Source organism: Dipodomys ordii, unplaced genomic scaffold (genome assembly GCF_000151885.1).
Source record: "Dipodomys ordii isolate 6190 unplaced genomic scaffold, Dord_2.0 Scaffold3, whole genome shotgun sequence".
Classification (NCBI taxonomy): Eukaryota; Metazoa; Chordata; class Mammalia; order Rodentia; family Heteromyidae; genus Dipodomys; species Dipodomys ordii.
In genome coordinates this window covers 7,620,739-7,640,329 of record NW_012267219.1, presented here as the reverse complement: position 1 = coordinate 7,640,329, position 19,591 = coordinate 7,620,739, and the positions used below count along the sequence as shown (strand labels likewise).

Here is a 19,591-nt window from a genome sequence, read left to right as displayed (position 1 = left end):
CACCCTGCTGGCTCCGGCTGGCCCTTCCCGCTCGCTCCTCTTGACGCGGTGTCCGACCCTGACCGCGGGCGCGCCCGGGACGCGCCTGGCACCGCCCCCCCCTCCTCCCAGCCTCGCCAACCCCGCCAGCCTCGCGCCCGCAGCACGTCCCCTCCCTCCGCCCTCCCTCTCTGCTTCCCTCCCTCCCGCGCACTCCCAGGCTCGCTCGCAAGCACCCGCCCCGAGGGCTTACACGTCCGGCCGTCCGAGTGGGATCCGCTCCCAGCCCCGCGAGCCCGAGTCCCCCGCGGACCACGGGACTCCAGGTTCCACCACCGGCGAGAAGGTCGCGGTCAGCGATGGCCCTGAGAAGCGGCTTCCCCGCGGCGGCGGTCCTGCTCGGGAGCATCCTCCCCAGCCTCCTCCCGCTGCCCGCGGAGGCCGGACAGCCTCCGCAGGAGAGCCTGTACCTGTGGATCGACGCGCACCAGGCCAGAGCGCTCATAGGTGAGGCCCCGCGCCCCGCGCCCGCGCCGCTCTGCGTCCCCGCTCTCCTCCGGGGAAGCGGAGCGCGCGTGCCCTCGGTGTGCCTCCAAACTTAAACTTCCGAGGGTCGCTGCGAACCCGCCTTTGAATTCCTTAATTAAGATCTGAAAGCTTATCAAATTTTCTCTATTAAAAAAAAAAAAGCCCCAAACCATGCTGTGGCCGGTTGTTACTGCCCAAGGTCTTTAGGGGAGTTCAGTGTTGATTTGCATCGTTAACTCCAGACTTGTTTTTTCCTGAACACAAGTGTCTGTTGACATCATCCTTAACTGTACGGGGAGGAAAGGAACTCCGGCAGGTGCTCAGACGGGACCCCCTACTATTCTTTGGCCTTCTCCTCCTTCTCTCTTCCTCTTCCTCTTCCTTTTCTTTTTCTTCTTCCTCCTCCTCCTCTTCTTCCTCCTCCTCCTCTTCCACCTCTTCTTCCTCCTTTACCTCTCCTCTTCCTCCTCTTCCTCCTCCTCCTTGTCCTCCTCCTCCCCTTCCTCCTCCTCCTCCCTCCTCTTCCTCCTCTTCTTCCTCTTTTCCTCCTCCTCCTCTTCCTTCTCCTTCTCTCCTTCCTCCTCTTGCTCTCTTCCTCCCCCCTCCTCCTCCTCTTCTTTTTCCTTCTAATTTGAAATCTTTCAAGTCCAGCTGGTTTGATGGTTTTGTCTATTATTTAAAAACAGGATTTGAAGAAGATATCCTGATTGTTTCCGAGGGGAAAATGGCACCCTTTACACATGACTTCAGAAAAGCACAGCAGAGAATGCCTGCAATTCCTGTCAATATCCATTCCATGAATTTTACCTGGCAAGCTACAGGGCAGGTAAGTTGTGATCATCAGCGAGTGGGGGAATGTATCCCTTCAGCTTTTTTTTTTTTAACTTCTTAATGACAAATAGAAATAATAGTGCATAGTGTGTAGTATGATAAATTTACCGTTTTCAAGAGTAATTTCTCCTTTGGTTACCAAAACAATAAAGAATCAATTTTGAAGTATTTAAGGTTGTCACATAAACCAAGCAGCAGTGGCTCATGCCTGTAATCCTAGATACTCAGGAGGCTGATATCTGAAGATCATGGTTTGAAAGTAGACAGGAAAGTGGGTAAGACTCTTATTTCCAGTTTACCGCCAAAAAGCTAGTGGTGGAGGTGGCTCAAGTGTAGAGGACTAGGCCTTGGGTGAAGAAGCTAAGGAATAGCACATAGGCCCCAAGTTCAAGTCCCAAGACTGTTACAAGATTCAAAGTTGTCACATAAATGATTCTCAACAGAAAAAAGTGAGCAATGGCGAATTGCTTGCTATTTTGATAAGACTAAGTGTCTTGAGGTTGCTGAAGATATAAGGATCTCAATTACCAATAACACTGTCTTTTTATATTCAAATTTAACATAGCATTTAAGACTCTTTTCCCATAGTATCTACTAATCAATTGACATCATTCATGCTTTACAGCAAACTTTCAAAGTCTATAAGTATATTTGACATCATATCATCATATGTTGAATGTTACTTAATGAAGTGTGGATGCTATCTATTTCTGATAGGCCATAGACTATCATATTAAATGCTATATGTCATATTCAAATGCTACATAAAAATAATGCAGCCTAATGATGTTTTAAGTTACTATTTAAAATGCTTCCTATGGAACATTGACAACCACCATCTATTTTTTTTTTTTTTATTGTGAGAACACCATACAGAGGAGTTACAATTACATGGGCAAGATAACGAGTACATTTCTTATCAAGTATTGTTGCCTCCTCGTTGTTTCCCCTTTCCATCCCTTCCCATACCACCATCTATTTTTATAAAGCATTCCTTCTATTCCTTACCACATAAGCATCTTTTATGTGTTACCTTAAAAAAATACCTTCAAGGGTAACAACCTCTGACAAAAAATGTACTTATTACCTTACTGATGTAACTGTAATCTCTCTGTACAGCATCTTTAAAAGAAAATAAAATTTAAGTTAAAAAAGAACTAAAAATACCTTCAAGAAGTTGTACAAAGGGGTTTCAATTCAACATATAGTTTATTAGTACAATGCATCTTGGTCAGTATCACTTCTTCCATCCATCATTCTCCATGATCTCTCCCAACTCCTCCTATACATCGTATACATTTTCAGTATAATATAAATGGCCTCTTATTTTGGAAAGAAAGGGAGAGCAAAATATTTATGTGAGTTTAGCTTCTATGGTGCAATTGAAGAATAGACCCAAGAGGACAAATGGTAAGTAATAAAATCTTTTGCTCATTAGTTGTTAAAATGTGTCCACTGTGAAAATCATTATAATTATAATTAATGTCACATTTTCAGGGTTTTTTCCTTTATTTTCTAACTTCTGAGATGGCTATTTTCAATAAGAATGTGATCAAGAAAACACTTTATAAAAAGTAACTATTTGAAATTGAGAAACCCCTTTGTTTCCTACTAATTGCCTGTTATGGCACAGGCATGACCATTTTAGCTCTTTCTTTTTTTCCCCCACTTTATTTGTTCTCCTTCTCTCTGTTTTTAAAATTCTCCTTCTGAAATAGATCAAATCCAGACCCTTCCATGCTTCCATTGCTCTGTGGTTTAAAAAAATGATGTTTTGAATAAAGCATGGTGTTTTGGATCCACTGAAATTCTTGACAGAAAGGACATAAATTCAAATACACCATTGTGCAGATGAGCCACCGAGGCTTCTGTGTGAGGCCCTTTCCATAGGTACTTTATAAACAATTAAGTCTGGAATATTGTGAAACTGGTAATAAGTCAATGGGTGGCTATTTCATGATCTCTTTTTCTTTTCATCTGAGTCTTTACTTGTGGTGGACCACTCATTAGATGAGTGAACAATAATCCTATAATTTTAATAAAGTGTTTTGACCAAATACTTATGGACCCATCTAAAGCATCAGAAGGAAGCTTGGATTGGACCCTACTAGCTAAAAGAATTTGGTAGCTATAAGAGACTGAAACTACCAGTAACTCAATAACTCTTTTCTTTATCTTTCTATTCTTTGTGTTTTGCATATGAGTTTGTCTTCTAAAGAATGGACTTTGGAGCAAAGGCTTCCATTATTGCTTTCTAACATAAGCATGTTTGCAAATAACAGTACATTGTTGAGTAAAAACCGGTGTGGCATATCAAACAATCTCAGAAATGTGCCTTGTAGGGGATTAGAGAAAATAGTGGGACTTGGATGAAAATGAAGTGTTTTCCCCTCCTGCTTAGGTGTTGATCATGGCACATGAATTATCTCATTAGACAGGACAAGGTTATCACTTCTATTAAGTCCTTGTTTTTTTATGTTCAGTCTGCAGGGAGAGGTAATCCCAGGTAACAATATGAAATTTGATGTCTAATTTTTCTTCCAGGAGAAAGTAGAAGTGGGGTGGGGGAGAGCAGGGAGATAATGTGGGTAGGTGAATCTACACAATGACAAACAGCAGCATGTTTTTAAATCTTATTTAAATATGACTCACTTTACTCACTAAAATTATGTGATTCCAGCACCATAAGGTTTGAAATGCCAGGAAATTTTGAAGATGGGAAAAATAATGACTTCAATACCAATTAAGTATTTTGAAAGGCACCTGTGCCTAAAGCCAAACCACATCAAAACATTGACATGGAAAATGAAAAGTTGATTCCATTACCTACTTATTTCATCTGAATGATATTAAACACCGAAGTGCTTCAACAATGCATCAACAAAACATATATCAGATTAAAGGCCCTTTAAACTTTATATTTTAGTTTAGCAACATATGAACAAAGTTAAAATAACTTTAGGGTTAAAGATATAGTAGAAGCAGTAAGGTGTTACTTACTTCCAATAAAGTATTAGTCCAGTAGCCCAAAGTGTGCTGGAGGGCATTTAAAATATACCTTCTGGTCTACGTCAGACAAGTGCAAATAGAATTTACAATAAGTTTCAGTCCCTTGCTTCAAGTTGGATAAATCTTTTGGAAATGGTTTGAATATGTGGAAAATTATGAATTCACAGAGATTCCTGTACCAATTTGATCTGGATGTGCAACAGGCTTGCAATAAATCATTTGAGAGGGGATTTTTATTCCCGGACATAGCCTAAGGAAATAACCTTGAAAATAAATAAATACTTAAGTCCAAGAAAGTTCTTCCTTGTGCTGTTTATAAAAGTGAACACAAGAACACAATTTGCAGCTCCAGCAATAGTAAACAGTGTCAAGACTATTCTAAGAGATCCATTTGAGGCCAAGGGAAAAATGTTCATGACAAATCAAATAGTCTATCATATGGTATATTCTGAATGAGCCCATTAGAAAATCATCTGGCAGGCCTAAGAAAAATTATCTGAACAAAATGTGATCCTCCAATGTGTAAACACTGGTTCCACCTACATATATTGCATTCTGTCAATGAGTGCATATTGATTTGTGATTTGTCACTTTAAAAAGCACTGCCATACACATTAAATGTGTATAACAAGTTAGATGAGTCAAATTGTATGATGTTCTGTATTATTAAAAATATTATCAATATTTGTTATCTGATATCTTTTTTTTTTCAGCTGTAGGGCTTGAACTGGGTATTGTCCCTCAGCTCTTCAGCTCAAGGCTAGCACTCTACCACTTGAGCCACAGCGCCACTTCCAGTTTTCTGAGTGGTTTATTGGAGATAAGAGTCTCACTGACTGTCTTGCCCGGGCTGGCTTTGAACTGCGATCCTCAGATCTCAGCTTCCTGCATAGCTAGGATTACAGGCATGTGCCACTGGTGCCTGGCATCTGGTATCATTTTTACACTACATATCATTCAACATAATGGCAGGAAAAATTGGTTTTCTTGGGTGATCATCTCTACGAAGACCAAAGATGGATTTCACTAAAGTTTATCTGGTTTTTCACTCTGTGTGTGTGTGTGTGTGTGTGTGTGTGTGTGTGTGTGTGTGTACTAGGTCCTGGGCACTGTCCCTTAGCTTTTTTTGCTCAATTCAATACTGGTAGTCTACCTCTTAAGCTACAGTTCCACTTCTGGCTTTTTTTTTTTTTTGGTTGTGGGGCTTGAACTTTCGGCCTGGGTGCTGTCCTTCAGCTCAAGGCTAGTGCTCTACCACTTGAGCCACAGTGCCTCTTCTAGTTTTCTAGTGGTTTATTGGAAATGAGAATCTCACAGACTTTCCTGTCTGGGCTGGCTTTGAATTGCAATCCTCAGATCTCAGCCCCCTGAGTTGCTAGGATTACACGAGTGAGCCACCATTACCCAGCCACTTCTGGCTTTTGGTTAATTGGAGATGAGAATTTCACAAATATTCCTGCCCAGGCTGGCTTCAAGCTGTAATTCTCTGATTTTAGCCTCCTGAGTAACTAGAATTAAATGTCTAACTTACTGGTTCATTTGAAGGTTCTCAAAACCTTACTTTAGAAGGCTTTCATATCTGAAACTATTCTACTTTGTTCTCTTCCTGAAATTTTCTTTAAAAAAAAACATGGACAATTTTGCCACTGTTGTATCTTCATGTAAATTACTCTAATTCTGCCATGGTTATTTTCAAGGCTTTTAGATGAGAAGAGTTTCTGCAATAGAGGCTTAGGCTAAAAGACTCTTTTAGTCATTAAAGGCAAATACCCTTTATTATTGTATACAACTTTTAAATCATTGATGTTTTTCAATGTGACATGCCTTATTCTTTTCCCCTAAATTTGGCATAAGCAGGAACCATGAGCAACCATTTTTGTTTCCTAAATTAGGCACTAATTAAACATTTTATTTGGAAAATAACACTTCCTAAAACCAATAGCTTTCAAGTAAAAATTTAATGAGAGGTTTTGTTAGACAAATCTGAATTCTAACTTAAGGACACTACTGCTGATTTCCAGATGAGCTAGTTTGGTGCAAGGCCAAAGTATTCTATTTATATAGGTCTTATACGTAGATCTTTATTTGTAAAGACCATGTAGATTTGATCTTATGACTATAATGTGTTTTGTCACCTGCAGAAACATGCTGATACTGTGAATCTGTTACTTAGTTATGAGGCATGTCTTTAAATGTTGCCTTTTTTTTAAAGCGGTGGATATGGATTTATGTTGAGCCAGCTATACTAATTTTCCATCTTCCTTTCCATTCTCCTTGAGACCAGAAGCCTGGGATTTCTGAGCTAGATGGCAAGGGTTGGGGTAAATTGATTAGTATGGCATAAAAATTCTCTGGCAAAGATAAGCAACCAATATTCACTTCAAATCTACCACTCTAATTCCTAAGCAATGGCTAGCCATCTGAACCAACTCCAGATCTTAGCAAAAGCCTTTTCTGACATATAAAGTGTAGAATTCTTGCAACCACTAGAAGTCAGTGGTGCAGCTTTATTCTTTTCAATTTCAAGATGCCTAAACGCTAAATTTCAAAATGTTTCTGTGGATACAGGAAAGGAAAAGAAGAGCTGTGTCTGCTGTCCTTGGGAGGTATATGCTGTAGGATGGACTATCATAAAGTACAGAAATTTTCTCCTTTTTCTTTTGTATATAACCCTAAAAATATGAAATAGGCTGAGGATACAGTGTATGATGTGTGAAACATCTTCCAACATGCAAGGGTAGTTATAAATGAATTTGTGATCCTGACTAGCCCCTTATAGATTAAAAAAAAGTCTTGACTATCAAAAACTACCTGAAATAATAGCAATAATAGCAAAGTGTCACATATGAAGAAAGTTTGAGAACTTTGCCTGGAGAATGGTGTCTTTTTGAATGATTCCAGTCAGTACCATCTGAATTCAGCTTAAACGTGAGGGAACTGCCTTTGGAGAGAAAGGAAATACGAAACAGGCCTTTCCTCTGACAGCTGACTCTCATGTTTGGTATTTTTTATTTTTTAAAAAGAACTGAATGGTTCTACTGACATGTTTCTGTAATATCAACTGAATAATCCAATTCCATCACAGTAATGCCCCTGAGCAGCAGTCTGCTTATTTTCTCAATGTAGTGTTTGATGTGATGTAACCCTGGTCCTATTACATTTTGGCTGAGGTTTGCAATCTCAAGTTTCCTATTGGACCAGTTGAGTTCCGAAGACCTGTGTTAAAGTCTCCGCCCCCCACCCCCCACCTTCCTCTCTCCTTTGACAAAAATCAAAGAAAAACAATAGTGGGTGAATTCTAATTTGAGTATATCCTCTCTGTCTTCAAAGGAACTGCCAAATGCCCTTAAACACCTTTTTCCAGTCTGGAAGTTATGGTAATACTTATTATTATTTAAATCCCTTAATTGTACTGTCCAAATTTTTTCCTAATGGAGTTAACGATTGTTTGGGTAGTTATAGCTCAAGTGGTTTTCATATCTTTGCACTCCTGGGGTTTGCCGTCATACTAGAGCATGGTTTTATGTCACCGAATGAAGGAAATGCCTTGTTTTCTGACCCCTGCTCCATGGTTTCAAAGTAGGAATGTGAATATGTTTACATACTGTGGGCATGATATTTTTTAAAGGAGGTACTCATATCAAAAGGAACAGCTTTAAACCTTTAATGTTTAGATTGTGTTCTACTGTGGTATTTTTGCATTGTGGTGTTGGGGACAGGCCACTGGGGATCAAAGAATAATTCTGCAGAGAGCCCATTTCATTGAGCCAAGCAGGCATGTGCCAGCCATCTGTTGTATCTGTTGATAGAAAACAGCAGTTAGTTTCTCAAACTTTTGCCAGAAAAAAAAAAAAAAGCTTTATTGCTTTGGGGAGATGAGTTACAAGGTACCTTGTAAGCACATCTGGTTCTATGGCGATTTACATGGCACAAATGTAAACTCTGCCATATCTTCCTTCCATGGTGGTGTAAAAGCACATAAACAAACGCTTCACCACTGTCCTCTCTGTTGATTCTTGACTTGAAATACAAACACAGGTATGTTAAATTGTTGTGGTGAAGGAGAAAGATATGACATTCAATAAGGCATTTAACTTTGTATTAAAGTCATTTAACTTACCTATCCCTGATAATGAGTGTTTTCAAGGATAAGCTTTGGGGATGAAAAGAGTTGAGTAAAAATAGCCTTCATTCTGTTGCCAGAGCACTGGTAAAGGTCTCATCAGATCAGGACTTCTTTTGCTCTAATGATTTAGCCAACATGCTAACATTACTTAGGAGTCTCTTGGTTAAATTTCCATGGACCCTGGCGGATGAGAGCTTTTTCTTCCACACACTGTTTCTCTCTGACTCAAACATTCAATCAACAGTGAGGCACAGAGGTACAAAGGCAAACTTTCTACCTACTCTAAGGATGCTAATAGCTCAAATGAGGTTAGAAAGTACAGGGTTGGCTGAGAACACAAAGGAAGCCACTCTTTCTGCCAGGAGCAGTTCACCAAGCTCCCAGAGCAAGTAGTCTTTGAATTGATTCCCAAAGGATGAATTAGATCAGCCAGAGAGGAAAGTGTTTTCCACATGGAGAATTCAAGACATTCAAATATCTGGAGGTCTTAAACAGTGGGTATTCTTTAAATATTCAAAAGAACTTTAAATCTCATCTGGAAAGAAATACAGCTCCATAGAAGGGTATTGAGGTTAAATAATGGGGAAGAGTCTGGGACAGAAGGGTAGAAGGTCGGAACAGCTCACAGTTTCTCCCTTGTGTACAATGAAAAGAATGACTCAATATCTTTATGTTTAACCAGGGTTGCATTGAGTACATCTTTGGATCTGGGTTGGGTAGATAGCAGCTTCTCCATAGCTGTTATTAATCTCTTCTTTCTTACTAAGCTCCTGGAAGAATCTGTGATATATCTTCTTTTCTATCTCTTCTCTTCCTGCTTCTTCTTCTTTTTTTTTTTTTTTTGTCATGGGGCTTAAACTCAGGGGACCTGGGCCCTGTCCCTGAGCTTTTTTTTTGTTCAGGGCTACAGTTCTACCACTTTGAGCCACAGCTCTACTTCTGGTTTTTAATTGGAGATAAGGGTTTCAAGGACTTTTCTGTCCAGGCTGCCTTCAATCTGCAATCCTCAGGTCTCAGATCTCAGCCTCCTGAGTAGCAGGATTAGAGGCATAAGCCACTGACACTGCCTTCTCCTTCTTCTTCCTCCTTTTGGTGATTAGGGCACAAAGCTAGAAATAATCAATTTAGTTTTCTTAATGGCATAGAGACCTTTGAATAGAACATAAAAGGCAACTTTTATAAATAAGAAACCATATTAATTCAAAAAAAGAAGCTGAGCATGATGCCTCAAGCTTGTAATCTTAGCTACTGAAGAAGGGAAGATCTCAGGAAATCATGTATCAAGGCCAGTCCAGACATTAAAAAAAAATGTTGGCAGACTTCATTTCAACCAGTGGCTGAGCATGGTAGCATGTACCTGTTATCATAACTACAGGGGAAGTACAGTGGAATGCACCTGACATACCCAGAGACACAGGGAAGCACAAATAGAAAGCCTAAATAGACCTAAAGCGATATTTCCTCAAAAGTAACCCCTACCACACACACACACACACACACACACACACAAACAGCTGAAGGTATGGCTCAAGTGATAGAGTGCCTGTCCCTGCATTCAATCCCTAGTACCACCACCACCACCAAAAAAGACACACAGCGTCTCTTTTCAGCTCAAAAAAATAGCAACAAAGTCCAATGAAAATACAGAAATTAAGATTAACAAGTGGCCCTTCAATTTAGAGGATGAGAAATTGAACACTGGATATAGATTCAGTTAAAATGTTTATTTAATATGCTTGTTTCTTTGAGTATTTGGTTTCTTTTACATTTTATTTTGTTTAAAACTCTAACATCAGAACTCTTGCTCTTTTTCCTTGTTTTCCTCAAAGACATCTGGATGGTTGTTTTTCTGTGCTGTGTATTTTAGTCTTGTTAAATGTTTGTGGATTGTACATTTTCTTCTTGTTGTGTTTTATGAATGAATGAGGTGAGGAAAGCATATTGGAAATTGTCAGGCATCTTTGGAAATCCATTCATCCAAGTAAAGTCTTACAGGCAAGTTGAATGCCCTGGGCTTGGATCAGAGTGACAGGTCAGGGAGCACATGCTTAACAACAAGAGAAAAGAGATCAATATAGTCTTTGAATAGTTGCTTTTTGGTCAGAACGTAGCTCATCCTGTGGGTGTAAAGCACAGATCGAGAATCATTACCAGAGACATGCCTGTAATCTCAGCTACTCTAGAGGCAAAGGTTGGGGGAATATTAACTTAATACTGACCCCTAGCAAAAGCAAAAGACTTTAACTAAAAAAAAATAAACTAAACTTAAAAGGGCGGGGGGCATGGCTCCATGAGTGGAGTACATCTTCTTTCAAAAAATAACAATCCATAAAAAAATAACAATCCAAGAACATTTACCAGTGCTTGCTACGTCCCAGATCATGGAAATACAAATTTGAATTGATCTAACTTCCTTCAGGAAGCCATCAGATGGGGTGAAGACTGTGGTGTCAGTAATGTGGCTATAATAATTGTGATAAATTCCCAGGGCCAAAATTCATCTGGTTTGTCACTACATAGAAGAGTCTAGCAAAAAGCGTAGGCAGTGGAGAGACAGAGGAAGAGCAGATGACAGTTCTATCAATATAACTGACAAGATATATTAGACATAGGTATTTATGGAATTGAGGTAATAGAAGAATACTCTGTTATGATTAGGTGGATAATTATGTCATAGCTGAGGGAAATAATTACAGGAGCAAATGCAGAACACTTTGAAATTGCTGGATGTATTTTCTACCAGATGATAAAGTCTGATAGTTTCAAAACTTGATTTCAAAGCTAAGACATGAAATAAAGAGCAGAACTACTGGTCTTGAAGAAAGAATCCTTTAAAAATCATTTATTATTATTATTATTATCATCATCATCATCATCATCTTTAAGTAGTTGTACAAAGGAGTTGCCATTTAACAAAGCAGTTTATGAATACAATGCCTCTTGGTAAATGTCACCCCTGTTAACATTCTCATCCATCCCTCCTAACCCAACCCTTCCCTCACTCTTCTTAATTTTGTAGGCTATACATTAAATTCTTGACTGTTTTCTCCTCCTCTTCTCCTCTTCATTCATCTATCTCCTCACCCCTTTCAAGTACCTGCTTCCTGGTATTTATTTTGCTGAGCTCTGTCGTTGCCTTTCTAAGAAATTATACTATTTGAGTTCTACCTTGAATCTACTGAATTTCAGTTAATACTTTTGTATATGCTTGCATACTGCCTGTTGTATTTACTTATAAGTTTATAAACTAAATCTGGCTTCTACATGTAAGGAAAAACATACATCCTTTCTCTCTCTTAGCTTGACTTACTTCATTTAACATTTTTTCCAGATCTTTCCATTTTTTAACAAATGGCACAATATCATTCTTTCTATTGGATGAGTAAAATTTCATTGTGTATCTATACCACATTTTCTTGATCCATTCATCCATTGAGGGGCATCTGGCCTGTTTCCATACTTGGCTGTTGTGAACAGTGATGCAATGGACATGGTTGTGCTGTTGCTTTACTGTATCTTTTTAGTTCTCTCTTCCTCCCTTGTATCTACTGACCTCAATTCAGTGTTAATTAATTTTCTACCAAATGGCAAGACTTATGCTAACATTAAAAAGAGAAATGTAAGTTGGATAGAAAGCTTGTCCTTAGAGAGATCACAGTCCAGATGGAAACAGATATGACATAAAATAGCAGTATAATTTTGAATGTTTTATAATCGAAATATGGAGAAAGTTCTGTGGAAGTACTGAAAAGAGGCATTCACTCTGTTGGGTGAGGGGGAGGAAATTATCTGCATAGCATTTTTGGTGTTCTTCATTGTGTACCCTAGTGCCCCATAAAACTTCAATAGGTACACTTAGAAATTTTGTTCCATTTAATTTCATGACTTGTATGTACTTGAGATATTGAGTGAATTTTGCTTTCCATTTGGCATAAAAATTTGGAGATGGATATGATAAATATCACTATCACTAAAGGTGAACTAAATCAGCTTAGCTAAGTAAAAGCACTCAGGCGAATAAGTTTATAGGAGCAGATCAGGTTGAACAAACTTATACTGCAAGGCTTACTAAGACACCTTGTTTCCAGGAACTATTTCAGTATCAATCATGAATAGGCCAGAGGGAATCCAAAGCCAAAGTCAAGTCTATGTGGTTTATCTCACACTTAAGACAACACCAGATAGATCCCCTATAGACCTGTAGAATAATCTGGTATTTGGCTCTTGAGTACTGAGTGAGGCTATGTGATTCCTTGCGCTTAAGAGTTCCATTAATATTCCTGTTTCCAGTTAGAACTTGATTAGGATTTGAGTGTTTTATGCTGTAACTTACAGCAGTAGCCAGCAGGTGGCAATGTAAAAATTACTTCTTTGGGAAATTTTCCACCTCAACCTTTTATGAGGTTTGCAATGCCATGTGTCTAACAGACCCAGACGGCGATTGTAATCTTTATGGTACTCATTTCAATGGTACATTAACATACTTAGTGGGCTGGAAGATAAACTTCCTCAACTTCATACCACTGATAGCATCCGAACTCATGATATACTTGAGAACTCATGGCCACTAAAATGTGAATGATTTCATTACATACTGACTGTATATTACTCACTTTTAAATAATTACTCCAATTAGATAGTAATCAAGTTTAGGGTTATCTTCCCACCTTCATTTGCTAATTTATTCTTTGCTTTCACTGGCTGTAAAATTAGAGGATGCAGAATAGCAGAGTTGGGAGATTTCAGAGTTTATCCAGTTCCCTGAATTCACTCTTCCCTCCAAGTGTCTGTGAATTATGGTCTCAGCCTCTGGTTGAGCATGTCCAGTTGCAAGAGATTCATTAAAGGAAGGTCTTTTTTTTTTTTTTCACTTGTTGGTCATGGGGCTTGAACTCTGGGCCTAGACGCTGTCCCTCAGCTCTTCAGCTCAAGGCTAGCACTCTATCAGTTGAGCCACAGTGCCACTTCCGGTTTTCTGAGTGGTTTATTGGGTATAAGAGTCTCACGGACTTTTCTGCCTGGGCTGGCTTTGAACCGAAGTTCTTAGATCTCAGCTTCCTAAGTAGCTAGGATTACAGGCATGAGCCACCGACACCTGGCACACTATTCTTATTGTGTTAATCATACATAGTTCTTCATAAGGAAGCACAATCTGTCTTCCCAGTTTAAGCTGAGTAATCTTAGACTCTACTAGTCTGTAGATATATCTAGCCAGTATCTTACTTATCTTTAAACCCTCAGGCTTCTTGACAAATCTGTTGCTCATGTAAAGCCTCTGTGCCATTTCCCTTTTCCTTCCATAGCAAAGATCAGCTAATTCTGAGTTCTTAGAAGGGCTCCACATAGCCATCTTGCATGGAGATAGTTTGATCTCCATCTGCTGCCACAGTACTCTTACTCAGGGGGATGCTTCTCAGGTCTGTGCAATCTATGCATGCTCTGTAAACTGTCATGTTAGCACTGATGGGGCCATGTTGAGCTGTGAGCCACAGGCCTTAGGTAAACAAAGAAAGATTTAGGACAGAAGTGGAGTCTACCCTTTTCCTTTGTATTAGCACTGAACTTTGTGGCTTCATTACCTTAAGTCCCTCTGATACTGAAGCACATGTCCCTATAGACATCAGGCCCCAATTTTAGGGCTAGGCCTTTGAATCTTTTAGGGCAATGCTGACATTTGCCTCCCCTGCTCTGCCAAGCAACTGCATAAACAAACTCACCATCCTGTGCATGCCAGAGGATACCACAGACAGCTAGTGACATAGCTTAACCCCAAAGCCCATTTGAAGCTCCACCTAATTGCATCTGAGATTCTTGGCCTTTGCCTTCTCTCTGTTCTTTCTCATTGGAAACTAGAACATCATCATCCCCTTCAAATCATCTTTGTCTATGCCAAACATCCTTAATTTCTCTAGCAACTATATAATCGGCTTTGCATTTTTTCAAACTTAACCCCTACATACTTATTGAAAGTATAAAATTCTCACAGATGGAACTTACTAGTATTGTTATTTAATTAACATTGTTATTGGAGGAACTGAAATTTGAACTCAGGGCCTTATACTAGGTCGGGTCTCTACTGTTGAACCATGCTTCCAATTCTTTTTTGTTGCACTGGTAATTTTGAGGTAGAGTTCTGATTTTTTTCCTCGGGCCATGCCTGGAAAATATGATCCTCCTATTTTACACTTTCTGCCATACCTGGAATAGCAGGTGCACACCTCCATGCCCAGCTTCTTTCATCAAGATAATTTTCACAAACACTTTTGCTCAGGCTACCTTGGAATCTTGCTACGCCCACTGCCTCCCGCCTAGCTAGGATGGCAGGTACAAGCCACTAAAGCCAGCTACTGGTTACAAAGAGGATCTAGTAAACTTTTTGCCCAAGTTGGCCTCTTACAGAGATCCTCTTGATCTCATCACTCCAAATTTTCCATGACTAGAGTCATGAGACCCATTGTACCTACCTCCAAATCAGTTTGTCTAAGAAAATTTTAATTTGTAGACATATCAAATTATCTAAATCAAGATCTAGTTCAGATGCCAAATAGAACCAATACAAAAATCTCCTCAGATCATTCCCAGAATTCAAGCATTAAACACATCTGATTTCTTGGGTATATGTAAGCTTGATTTGAGAGTTGTTATTACATGTCCTTTGATATCTCATCCTTGTGAACTGAAGGAGATAGGGGTTGGCATAGCTCTCCTGAACTGCAGTAAAAAGTATTCTATCATTCTACTAACAGTAGTGCACATATGCATTTATATTGAGAATATTAGTTTAAAACATACTTTTATTAATATCATCTCATTAAGTTTGTTCATGCATCCATACTGTATGTAATTTCAAATGTAGTCATGCTTTAGTGTAACTTTAAATAGCTAAATGTAAAGGAGAATTGATAATTTGCATGAGTGGCCTTTAGCCCAAAGAAAAATAATTGCAACCTGGCCTCTAACAGTTGTGCATGTTCTTCTGTAATGCACAGATTTATGTGTTTGTGGTCCTATAGAAATAATTTTGACTTTTAATAAAAATAAACATGGGCTTATTCAATAAATAGCATTCAAATTGTCAGAAAATCTTTTCAGTTGAAAATTTAAGAGAATTTCCATTCCATTCCATAGTAAGCATGGAAAAAATTACCCTTCATATATTTTTATATTTTCCCTCCATCAATTCCTTTAGAAACTTAGTGTTCTCATGGCTTTCTTGAAAGATATTTAATTGTGGAAAGTTGTACACAGCCAGTATTAAACAATGCAAGTTAAGAGAGGTGATGGAATCTACTCTTTTGGATAGGATAGAGAATAAGATCTAAGGCAGGACAATGAGGGAGTTAGCATGCTAAAAGATGAGTGCCTCTATAAATTTATACCCAGAGGGCCCAGCTTCCCTTCCCTCTACTTCATGGGCTGAGCACACTAGCAAGCATGTCATGTTTGGTGGTTAAGTTTGTCAATTTGACTGAGTTATGGGGTACCCAGACATTTGGTCAAATCCAGCTGTGGGTATGTCTATGAAGATGTTTCTGGATTAGACTAACATTTAGGCTAATAGACTGAACAGAGAATCCTCTAACCAGTTGATGGTTTGAATAGAACAAAAAAAAATGGACCTTCCTGTGAGTAAAAAGAACTTCTTATTGCCTGGCTATCTTCAGACTGAAACACCCATTACTTCCTGAATCTCCAATCCATTGACATTCTAACTGGAACTATACTGTGGGCTCCTTGGAGACTCCAGTTTGCCAACTATAGATCTTGGGATTTGTCAGTCTCTAAAATCATGTAAGCCAATTGCTTATCAGCTCTTTGTGGGTGTGGGTGTGTCTGTCTGTCTCTGTTCCTTTCTCCACCCTGTTGTTCAATTTCTCTGGGGAATACTGACCAAACACAGTGGCACAGGCTAAATCTTTATCAATTTAAACTGTTACGGCTGCAGAAAAGCATTAATTTACTTTTTACAGTGAAGGAAAATGCAGTTGTGTAATGTGTACAACGTAGTTGACACACAGTAGACACTGAAAAAGTGGGGTCTTTTCTTCTCTGTGTATTAATGAGCTGTTAGTGCTAGGTGGGAGTCATGAGGCCAAAGAAAGATGGTCTGCCAGATCCCAAGCTGGGAGTGTGCTGGCAAGATGCCCAGATTCCACCAGAAGTGAATGGCATCCCGTTCTCTGAACTCAGTGTCACACTGAGCTGGCCTAGCGAGGGTTGGCTTCCCGCCTGGCTCCCACAACTGCTATCTGGGACCTCAGACAAGTATGTTACTTTATTTCTCATCTGTAAAATGAGGAGTGTTCTTTTAGTGACTGATTATTACTCATCATTTCTGCCTTGGTTTTTGTTTTGTGTTTGAATTCAGATCAGAGTAGAAAAAGCAGTTCTGTCAAGATGATTCCTTTTCAAGAACAATAAAGCAGATTTTGAGTAGCATTAACGTTTCAAAACATTGTTTGCCTGAATAATGATAGTAAAAACCTACTAAACTCTACTAAGTTTGCTATTACTTTGGTCCCAGTCCATTCAGCTTAACTAATAAGCTTACTTTCTGAGTTGAACTCTGACACAAGAAGGCAGGAGAGCTCTACTATTAATAGTTACTTTCCCTTTAAGACTGTTCCCAAATGACAGGCCTTTTCTGGTTATTCATGTTTAGTCCTGGTTTGGCTCTTTGTAGGGAACTGAGAAATCAATATGTGATTTCTCTTTCTGGTAAAAATAAAGGTTTCTGTGTTACTACTAGCTGTCTTTGTAGTAACTGTAACTTGCGAAACCCATTAGTCACTCAGGAACATGAACTGGACTTCATTAGTGTGTCATTCTTCATTTCCTGTTCATAAATGATTCTTTTTTTTTATGAATCCTGACAGAGTTTTTAAAATTTCCATTACTTTTTCCACTGTAAACTAGTATACTCTCTAAAACCTTTTGGAAAAATACAGAAAATAAGAAAAATTGGGAGAAGAAAAGTCATATATGGTCAGTTCACCTAAGTAAATATTAATATGTTGATGTTTTTCCACTTAGTATTTTTCTTGTATAGTAACAGATTTTTTTCCTTTTGTTGTTTTCTCAAGAACAGTAGAAGCTTTTCTATATTAATAATACTCTGTATACTTGATTTTTAATACACTAAATTCTCTGGTATATTTAAACATTCTCTTACTTAAGATTATGTCTGACTTTTCACAATTATAACTAACACCATGAAGAGCAACTTGATGTATAAAAATGTTTCCATATTAGGATTACTTCATTAGGACTGAGTTCCAGAAATGGAATTTCTGAATCAAAATGCCAGATCATGCCAGATGCTGGTGGTTCATGTCTATAATCCTATTCTAGCAAGGGGACTGAGATCTGGAAGACTGTGATTTGAAGCCAGTGCAGGCAGAAAGTCTGAGAGATTCCATCTCCAAATATAGCCAGCAAAAAGCCATATAGAAAGTATGGTTCAAGGGGCTGGGAAGGTGGCTCAGTGGTAGAGCGCTTGCCTTGCATGCCTGAGGCCCTGGGTTCGATTCCTCAGCACCACATAAGCAAAATGAAAAAAGCCGGAAGTGGTGCTGTTGCTCAAGTGGTAGAGCGCTGGCCTTGAGCTGAAGAACTGAGGGGCAGTGCCCAGGCCCAGAGTTCAGTCCCCACGACCGGACACCCCCCCAAAAAAAAGAAAGTATGGTTCAAGTGACAGAATGCTAACCAAACCATTCAAGCCAGCATAAGATCTTGAGTTCAAGTTCTGATACCCCCCAAAAAACCCCTAGATCGTTGTGCAGGCTTTTGACATGTTGTTGCTGGATAGCATGTAATGGCTATTCCATATTTCCAGCAGAATTTTGCAAGAATGTCCAGCCCTGGCGTTCCCACCATACCGCTGGCCCCTCCCTCTCTCTGCCCAGACCCACCTGAGCTCCCATCTACCTCACTTCCTACCCTTCTGTCCCAGACTCTTCTCCATTACTTAACCTCTTCTATGGAGCTGTATTTCTTTACAGATGAGATATAAAGTTCTCGTGAATATTTAAGGAATACGCACTGTTTAAGACCTCCAGAATGTCTTGAGTTCTTCATGTGGAAAACACTTTCCTCTCTGGCTGATCTGATTCATCCTTTGGGAAGCAATTCAAAGACTACTTGCTCTGGGAGCTTGGTGAACTGCTCCTGGAAGAAAGAGTGGCTTCCTTTGTGTTCTCAGCCAACTCTGTACTTTCTAACCTCATTTGAGCTTAATAGCATCCTTAGAGTAGGTAGAAAGTTTGCCTTTGTACCTCTGTGCCTCACTGTTTGTTGATTGAATGCTTGAGTCAGAGACTCAAGCTACTACCTAGATAGTGGAGGGTGCCATGTGCTCCCTCTCTGGGGGAAATATGGCTCCTCTAATAAACCTTGTAATAATCTTTCTCCTGTGCCTGCCTGTTTCTGCATGGTCCCCTGGGATGGATGTGATGGACCCTTTCACTGGGGGCGTAGCTCAGTGGTAGAACATGTGCTTAACATGTTCAAAGCCCTGGGGTCAACTCCCAAGCAAACCCTCCCTACCTCAAAAATAAAAGGAAATTGCCCATCAGAGCTCTGGGATCTATATACTCAAGAAAGAAAAATAAATAAATATAGAAGAATCTTTAGAGAAAATACTTGGATAGCCAAAGAACTGATATCATTTGAACTAGGAATCTTGATTTCTGAATAAACACATTTTAGCCTTTGAGGTGTCTGTCAACTTTTGCTGAATTTACTTTGTGTGGAATCAAATGATTAAGGAAAGTAGTGTGCACCTGGGAAGAGTTCATGGTACGTAGGCACAAATTATTGTTTTGAAACTGTTGACCTCTTGGCTGTAGATAATCTTCTATAGCCACTTCAAAGTCAGGAGCATCACGTGGCTTCTCTGAGCAAAACCTCCCCCAGTGAATACGTGGCAAACAGAAGGAAAATGGGTCTATCTGATGAAGGGAAGTTCTTCTCATACATCCCATTGGATTGCCTTCATGAATATTGTAGAATGAATTTCTAGATTTGCTATGTGTGTCTGAGATTACCTCTTAGATCATAGGTTACTTAAAGCACTGAACTAATATGCTAGGACTTTGAAAACTATTGAGCTAAATCAAT

At 39.3% G+C, this 19,591-nt stretch overlaps 1 protein-coding gene across 1 annotated transcript in view; it reads left to right on the top strand.

Annotated features, from left to right (window-relative positions):
• The first annotated feature begins 311 nt into the window (after positions 1-311).
• The window catches only part of Wif1 (WNT inhibitory factor 1), a 62,370-nt gene continuing 43,090 nt past the window's right edge, over positions 312-19,591 (top strand). The window contains exons 1-2 of the mRNA XM_013020211.1: positions 312-486; positions 1,194-1,333. Of these exons, the coding sequence (XP_012875665.1) occupies positions 339-486; positions 1,194-1,333 (288 nt within the window). The 5' untranslated portion in view covers positions 312-338. The remainder of the gene's footprint in view (positions 487-1,193; positions 1,334-19,591) is intronic.